Below are 8,012 nucleotides of genomic sequence, written 5' to 3' on the forward strand. Positions count from 1 at the left end.
ACACCTACACTTTGGTACGGATATCAGCACGTCGCGTCCTCCGATTTCCGTCAACTCACGGTCCTTCCCCCGTACACCGACACCGCTCACGGCCGGCACCGCGGACGGGGCGGTGGGGGCGTTGGGCGACGGGGACCCGCGACGGTGGGGCGGGGTGGCCGGGGGCGGCCGATGCGATCTATTCGGCGGGCTTTTTTGTACGAGATGATTGCGGGCTAACCTCGAAATGTGCACCTTGGATGGCTGCGCTCCCTGTTTCACAGCCATCCTTACGAGCGCACGGATGGCTGTGAAACAGGGAGCGCAGCCATCCAAGGTGCACATTTCGAGGTTAGCGCCGCAATCATCTCGTACAAAAAAGCCCGCCGAATAGATCGCATCGGCCGCCCCCGGCCACCCCGCCCCACCGTCGCGGGTCCCCGTCGCCCAACGCCCCCACCGCCCCGTCCGCGGTGCCGGCCGTGAGCGGTGTCGGTGTACGGGGGAAGGACCGTGAGTTGACGGAAATCGGAGGACGCGACCCACTTCGCCACAGACGGTCCCGCGCCTCGCCGCTATGACGGGGACACACCCCGCACCATCCGCTGTGTCCCCGTCTTTGTCCGGAGTGAAAAGTCCAACGCGCTCGTCGGTGACGGCTTCCTCCAACCTGCGCCGCGCTCGGCGAACCTCGACAGCGCTTTCGGTGGCATGCATTTCTTTGCGACAGAAGCCTGGAGAGCAGCTCCTCTGCTGCTCACACGCTCTGCACAGTTGGCACAGCCTACTGTGCGGCTACCACAGCTGTGACAGCGATGGGCTCGCCCTCACTGGCCCTCAGTCACTTGTGCTGCGGCTTGTGTGAGCGACACTGCGCGGCGACTGCCGGCACACTGTGAGACCATGGGTGTGAGGTAAAACCATGCTACCAGCGCTTGGTCACATCGGCCCCGAGGTCAGATCCTTCTACTCTGTTGATGACAACACTTGTCTACTCGCTGGAGCCGAGCAGGAGGGCTTGGCGCACATCCCCTGTTCAACTCAGGGTCCTTCCCCTTTACAGAGTATTCAGAGTCAATATGAGTCTCATACGGGCTCGAACGGGGGGGAAGGGGGGGCAGCAGGTCTCTCACGCAAACGCGGGACCGCGCGGGCCTCGAGCCACAAGCCGGTCGGGCAACGCGCCCTCCGGCCGGAACTGGACGCCCCGAGGGGCGCCCTTCGTGCCGGCGCCCCGGCGGCCCGCAAAGTGACCCCCACGCCCCTCTTGCGCCTCGTAATCCGCCCGGACCTTTGAGAGCCATCGCTCTGCCGTCGGCGCAGCCGGCTCCTTGCGCACCCGCCCGCCGCCGCCTCCCCCGCCTCCGCCGCCTCCGCGGCTACTAGCGGCCCCCGGCGGTGGGGCACAGTGGAGCAGCTTCGCGTTGACGAGGTCCTTGAGCACGATCCGCGCGGCGCGCGACTCGTCGGGGCCACCCTTGGTCGCTGTCATGAAGCCGCGCGCGAGGGCGAGCGCGATCAGCAGCTCGCGCGCCTGCTCGGGCGCATCGGGATCGTCCAGCCGCTGCTCCGGAGTGCGCAGCCTGACGCCGTACGTCTGGAAAAAGTCGTCGGGACCGAGCCGGCCACAGAGCAGGCGGAGCGGCGGCATGTAGTCCCGCATTTGGTCGATGGGCAGGATGCCGTCACAAATCATCTGCGCCTTGGAGCCCGCCACCGAGGGGAAGACGAGGCCGGGGCAGTCGCAGAGCACCTGAGGGGTGGGCGAGGTGTTGGAAGGGGTGGGCGGGGGGCGGGCGGGCGGCGAGGGGGCGGGGGTGGCAGGCGGGAGGTCCTGGGGGAGACGCTGGGTGCGGGGAAGGGGTGGGGCGGGGGCTGGTGCGTCGGTGGTGTCTTGAGGTGTGTCTGCTCAGGACCAAGCGGTGGCTCGGAATCCATGCCGACATTACAGAGTCGTCAACCGCACCAGAGGGCAGTGTGGGGGGGGGAGGGGAGGCGCCCGTGCGGCGGTGGCGGTGGTGGTGGCGGTGGGTGGGGGGGGTGGGGGGTGGGGGGGGGGGGCTGGCGCGCCATGCCGGGCACGTCCGGCACCAGCAGCGTCTGGAAAGGCTTTGTCTTGCCGGGCGTGGCAGAGACGTTTGTCTTCTTGGCGGCAACCATCGCGTTGACGGTGGACGACTTGCCCACGTTGGGGTAGCCGACCAGACCGACGCAGCGCCGAGGCGCTCCGTCGGGGCCGGGAGGCCCGTCCGGGCAGCGGGCGAGCAGCAGCCGCAGCAGCTCCTCCCGCCGCAGCACGCGAGACCCGACCCGAGCCCTCGCAGGCCGAGCTCGAGGCCGAAAGGCAGACCCTCCCGCACCGGCGGCGGCGAGGCTCGGGTCTGCTGCGGCGGCGGGCGGAGCGCGGCGAGTCGAGGCGGCGAGGCGGAGGAGCATCGCCTCCTCCTCCTCCTCCTCCTCCTCCTCCTCCTCCTCCTCCTCCTCCTCCTCCTCGCTGCTCCTGCCGCCCGGCTCGCCGCTGGCGCCCGCCTCCCCTCCCTCCGCGCCGAGCGCAGACGCCGTCTCCCCCTCCTCGCCGGCGGCGCCCTCGCCCTGCTCAGACTCCTCCTCGCTCTCCTCCCCGCTCGAGTACGTGCTCGCGCCGCGAGCGTTTGCGTCTATCTCTTGCTGCGCGCGCGCCGCACTCCAGAAGAGCGCCTCGATCCCGTGCGCACGAAAGTAGTCGGCCCAGGCCGCGCGCTGCTCGGCCGACAGCAGGTCCGCCTGGAGACGGGGGCGCGACCATCACGGGCGCGGGGCGCCACGAGGGAGAGGGCTAGGGGGCCTCAGCGGGCTGCTGCCGACGCCTTGTTGACGAGGAGCACGCATGGCCGCGGGGGCGAAGCCTCACCCGCCGACCGCTCGAGGTCGACCGAGCGGAAGAGGAGCGGGTTGCGAGCGTCGACGATCTGTACCACCTGCAGTCGCGACGCGCCTCGGTCGGTCCGGGAGACCGCCGCGAAAGTGCAAATGGCTTTCGGGACGCGTGCCAGCTGCGACCGCTCCAAGACGCGCCACAGCTGCCGCCAGACCTCCAGGTTCTTTTCGTATGGGGTGAGGCACTCGCCGCCCTCCTCCTCGAGCGTAGCCAGCCCGCGGCGCCAGGCGAGGAAGGCTGACCGCTCCGCCTCGTCCAGTTCGGCCGGATCCATGCCCACCGCGCCGGCTGGCCGCCGCGGGACTGGCAGGTCAGTCGCGACAGACGCATCGCGCGGCGCCTCCGCTGCCATCACAGCGCGAGCCTCGGAGGCGAGGACGACCACCTCGCCACGCCGCGCCGCGAAGTCCTTGCCCTCGAGCGTCGCGTTGGACATGAACTCCTCGAGGTCGTCGCACTGGGTCACAGAGCGCAGCCGGCCCTTGCCGCGCTCGGTCTCGAGCTCCGCAGCCGCCGGCTGTTCGCGGAACTGCTGCCGCATGATCGAGCGGCCCAGGTTGGCTCCCTTCTTGGCCTTGCCGCCAGATTTATCAGGCATCGTCACTGGGTGCAGACAGACTGGGGGCAGCTGGGAGTGGAGGAGCGAATGGAGTGGGGTGTGGAGTGGAGTGGGCCTCGTGCGCGGGGCTTCTTTTTCTTTTTCTTCTCGCTACGGAACGCGTTGGTGGCCCATTTCGCCTTCCTATCTATCTATCTATAGCAAGCAGCCCCTGGCTCGCGAGTTACCCTGACAACCGCCAATATGGGTAGGTGCCGTGTATATAGGTAGGTAGGTGTATTGATTGTTGGCATAGGTAGGGGGCGAAGGGGAAGGCTGCTGCTACCGGGCGTGCAAACAAACAAAAGACAACAACAGACAGAGAGAGATCTCTGCTTGCTGTGGGCCTCGCGTGGTCGGCGCCGTGGTTCGAGAGAGATTTTTATTAACCAACAAGAAATCACGACTCTCACAGTGATTTGGGCTCGGCAGCTTGTTAGCCCTCAGCCGAAGCTGGGGCCGGTCCCGTAGCCGAGAGAGCCCGCGCCGATGAGTTCGACGCGGTCGGGGGGGCCTGCGGAGAGGCCAGCGAGATGGCGATCGCCATACTTCATGGTGCCCTCGGTGGGGCGGCTGACAAGCCAGAGCCCAGAGGTCGATACTCTGGACGACCCATAGGATGCCACGAATGCCTGAAGGAGAGGGAGGCGAGGCCAGAGGCAGGCTCAGCTGCTCTCGGGTGATCCCGCTTTGGTGGCTGATGGACCCGATGGTCCTGTCACATTCGTGTTCCGAGTCGTGGGGGTAGAAGAATTCGAGGTAGAATCGAGTCAGCACATCCTTGTAGTACAGCGGACCGCCAGGCTCGCCGGCAGCATCCGCAGGGAGGCAGCATATGAGGCACCAGTTTTCTGGAGTGCTCAGCAGCTGCGGCCGCGGTGGCAGAGTCGGCCGCGGTTCGAGCGAGCAGCTTTTGGCTGCGGGTTCGAATCGCGGAAGGATCATGCCCTCGCGGAGCGACGCGGGTCGCGCGGCGCGCGCGTGTGCGAAATGCGACAAAAGACGAAAGACGACAGGCGCCTGAGCGCTGTACGCCTGAACTTTTGTCGCCGCAATCGCCACCGCCGCCATCTTGACGAGCAGCGCGAGCGCGCTCGTCGGCGGCCAGCCGTCGCGGGCCGGGCCGAGCCCGGCCTCAACCGGCCGCGCCGCCGCAGCAGGCCCGGAGGCCCACGGCGGCCGACCAGCTGATAAGGAGCTTATACTTCTTTTTTCTTGTGGTTCGTGCCGCGGCTTTTTTGGCCGCCAGAAACCACGCCTGCGTGTGGATCGCGTCACACCAATCCTCGCTACCCAACGCGGCCAAAGGATATCCACCTCGAGAACCTCGAGAGAGAGATTGCGTTTTCAGCCCTCCGAACCCGTGGTTTCAGCGCGACTCGGCAAAGGGATGAGCTCCTCTCGTTATTATGTGCGTGGGCAAGTACGCGGGCGAGCATACAAACCAGTGACAACCTTTGAACGCCAACAACACGGCGTGTAAGAGCCGGCCGTACACCGACAGGCAGCACACAACACACCAGACACACACACACACACTCCACACACACACACACACACACACACACACACACACACACACACACACACACACACACACACACACACACACACACACACACACACACACACACACACACACACACACACACACACACCACACACACAACACACACATTCACACACCCTAGACACACACATGCCCTCTGTCTCTCTTCAACGGAAACACGACACTTCGTAGCGTCTCGCTTGCTCACCTCAGCGGTTGTCGCGGTGTCGTATTCTAACAAATTAAAACGGCAACTTACTCACCGCGGAGCTAAATAAAAGACAAGTTACGAGACAGGACGCCCTGCGGTGTAGAGAATGGAAGGAAGGAAGAAGGTTGTTCGGAAGGAAGGTGTAGGTGAGTGGTAGAGAGGTCACACACGGAAAAAAACGTTCTCTACAAAGTGTACTACACACGAGCCTCCTGGGCCCCTGGCCATAGCGACTGGACACCAGAAGCCTGTATATGGGTGGGACTCAAACTCTCAAGCGAGACGGAGAGATGGTCACACATGTCCCCCCGGGTTTCTTCCATCGCGCGCGAGGCGACGAGCCCTGCGTGTGTGGAGTGTGTGTGTGCCCTGCTTCCTCCACGCGACACTCGTCTCTCGTGTCCACGGCCGGCAAGCTGCGCGTCAAGCGGCTGTAGACGGCGCCTCCGCACGCGTCACCGGGCTGTAGTTGGCAGCGCTGGCCCAAGGCGACGGCTTATTCCTGTTTGGCCTCCACATCGGGGCCACTGCGGTCGGTGACGAGAATGAGATGCCAGCCAAACTGCGTCTTGATCGGCCCCTGCACCTGTGCATGGGCGGAACCCGCGCAGGTGGGAGCGACCCAGAGTGGAGGAGCCCGAGCGGGGCCGACGGTGGGAGCAGTGCGTCCTCTCTGCCCTTGCACCTCCCCGAGCGGTGCCGTCCAGACAATCTCGTCAAAGGCGGGCACCATCTGGCCGGGGGGGAAGCTGCCGAGCGAGCCGTCACGCTTCTGGCCGGAGGGGCACTGTGAGTGTTCGCGGGCGAGCGAGGCGAAGTCTGCGCCACCGGCCAGCCGCTCCTTGAGCTCGTTGGCGAGGGCCTGCTGCTCGACGAGGATGTGGCTGGCGGTCGCGAGCTTGCGCTGCTTGGTGGTGACCACCGCCTTCACTGCCTCGTCGCCCCGCTTGCTGCGCACGTACATGTACAGGCCAAAGGCGCACAGCAACGCGTGCCACACCTACGACAGGCCAGAGCTGGTGCGCAGGGCACGCGTGGGGCGCTTGGCGGCAAGGCGGGTGCAGTCGACCAAGGGACATGATCTGTCGACAGCACGAATTTGTGATGGGACACCATCGGGACCCAACAGTGCGATACTTGGCTATCGCACTGTTGACGTACCGGCGGCTAAGGCCGAGTAGCCGGTGTTCACAGAGCTCTGTGAACACCGGCGAGAGATTTTTTCTCTCGACGTTTCTTCTGCGAAGAAACGTTCAAACACTCGGTGTCGAAACACCTCTCCGACGCGCTCGACTATAGTCTGCCATAACATGGGCGATCCAGCGCTTCTTTCGATTGGTAAGATTCTTCGATTGGACGGACGAAATGATCGGGAAAAGCCATCGCGACATCTATTTGTACACCATATGCCGGCTCGGCATAAGACGTACCGGCTTACGCTCACGCCTGCGACCGAGGCGGCGCTGCTGCGGCTGAAGGAGTGCGGAGAGAACAAGCAGCTGCGGTCCCGTTGCGCGCTGTGGTGCAGCGGCGATGCCCTTGAGGCGCTCATAAGCGCTTTCCTTACCAGGTGGGCCAAGATGGTGAGTGGGGTGAGTGCATCTTGCCGGGGGCGTGGCAGGCGATCGAGTTCGACGACGCTCAGTGGCAAGCCGTTGCCGTGATGCAGGGCGCATGGGTCCGTGACTGGACGCAACAGGGCAGGCGCAATGACCTCGCCGCACAGGCCGAGCCGCTTCCGGCCCCTCCCTGTGTGCGCCGCACGTCGAGATCGACAGCAGGACGTGCTCCTGGACGTCCAGGGCTGGTGGACTAATGTTAGAACGGTGCCGGCACGTTAACGGTTAACACCACAGCCGCAGAGGTGTTAGAACGTGCTAACACCGTGGCGGGAGGTGTTGACACGCTCCGTCTAGGGGGGGGGGGGCTGGCGCGAATTCTTTGAAGGAGCGCAACACCAAGAGTCCAGAGTTGTCACGCGGCCACACGCCCACGCGCTCGCTGGGCGGTGCTGAGACTGGCCGCAGCGCGATGAACGGCAACGATGGGCCGCGTGCTTGTGCTGCACATCAAGGCCTCGTTCTGGATTCTTTTTCCTTCGCGGCAACGCGAGGGCGGCAACGCCTCTCTGCGCGCCCGCCCTCGCCACGCCGAAGACCAACCGACGTCGGACCGCGGTGAGACCACGCCGCCCCCCGCGCCCGCCCGCGCCCGCAGCGTGAACACATACGCGCGTCCCTCACCGCACGGAAACATACGCGCCAGCCGCGCAGCAGCCTCACATGCAGCGCAGACCGCATGCCCGCGCCCTGGGCCGCCGACGACCCGGTCGGGCGGGCTGAGCGGCCGCCGCACACCACCAGGCAGGCGCACAACCACCCGCAGCGCGCCGCAGCCCACCGCGCAGCCCTGCCAGCCAAAGCTGCGCCTCCCAGCCGCACAAACAGGCGCACAACAGAGTACAGCACACAGCACACACGGCGGCGCGCGCGCAGCACACGCAGACGCGCACGCGCATCCAACACGCACACGCGCACAGCACGCGCGCGTCGCACGCCAGCGCAGCGCTGCACACAGAGCACACTTCCCATCAGCAGCAGCAGCCTGCCACAATCCTCATCTCACACACGCGCGCGCACACTCCCCCCTACCGGCGCACGCATTGGGCGTCGCCGAGAGCTCCCAAAGCTGACTTGTGTGGCTGCTTGTGCGGACGGGGGGGGCGGGGTCGGTTGGGGGGGCTGCGCGCTGGGGTGGG

The 8,012-nt window shown here is 65.7% G+C and overlaps 3 protein-coding genes across 3 annotated transcripts; all 3 read right to left on the minus strand.

Moving 5' to 3' along the window:
- Window positions 1–1,108: 1,108 nt before the first annotated feature.
- Window positions 1,109–3,170, minus strand: EMIHUDRAFT_61494 (hypothetical protein; the record flags this gene model as incomplete). Its single annotated transcript, XM_005770750.1, has 5 exons — window positions 1,109–1,732; window positions 2,071–2,296; window positions 2,612–2,742; window positions 2,835–2,936; window positions 3,003–3,170. 5 exons carry the CDS (start codon window positions 3,168–3,170, stop codon window positions 1,109–1,111), a joined length of 1,251 nt encoding a protein of 416 aa, XP_005770807.1.
- A 692-nt stretch (window positions 3,171–3,862) lies between these two features.
- EMIHUDRAFT_350015 (hypothetical protein) lies at window positions 3,863–4,679 on the minus strand (the record flags this gene model as incomplete). Its single annotated transcript, XM_005770751.1, has 2 exons — window positions 3,863–4,051; window positions 4,073–4,679. Coding segments are annotated over 2 exons (721 nt in total), but the record flags the coding sequence as incomplete, so codon positions are not given.
- Window positions 4,680–5,421: 742 nt separating this feature from the next.
- EMIHUDRAFT_420427 (hypothetical protein) lies at window positions 5,422–6,416 on the minus strand. Its single transcript, XM_005770752.1, has 3 exons — window positions 6,324–6,416; window positions 5,940–6,254; window positions 5,422–5,840 (listed from the first exon to the last, which is right to left on the minus strand). The coding sequence occupies exons 2-3, from the start codon at window positions 6,216–6,218 to the stop codon at window positions 5,751–5,753; spliced, it is 369 nt and encodes a 122-aa protein (XP_005770809.1). The 5' UTR covers window positions 6,219–6,254; window positions 6,324–6,416; the 3' UTR covers window positions 5,422–5,750.
- Window positions 6,417–8,012: the final 1,596 nt, after the last annotated feature.

This window comes from Emiliania huxleyi (assembly GCF_000372725.1).
Source record: "Emiliania huxleyi CCMP1516 unplaced genomic scaffold EMIHUscaffold_4, whole genome shotgun sequence".
Classification (NCBI taxonomy): domain Eukaryota; phylum Haptophyta; order Isochrysidales; family Noelaerhabdaceae; genus Emiliania; species Emiliania huxleyi.

Coding starts and splice junctions, on each gene's coding strand:
- EMIHUDRAFT_420427 (XM_005770752.1), bottom strand. CDS start 6,218: ATGTACGTGCGCAGCAAGCGGGGCGACGAGGCAGTGAAGGCGGTGGTC. Junction 5,841..5,939: donor GGACGGCACCGCTCGGGGAG/GTGCAAGGGCAG, acceptor GCCCATGCACAG/GTGCAGGGGCCGATCAAGAC.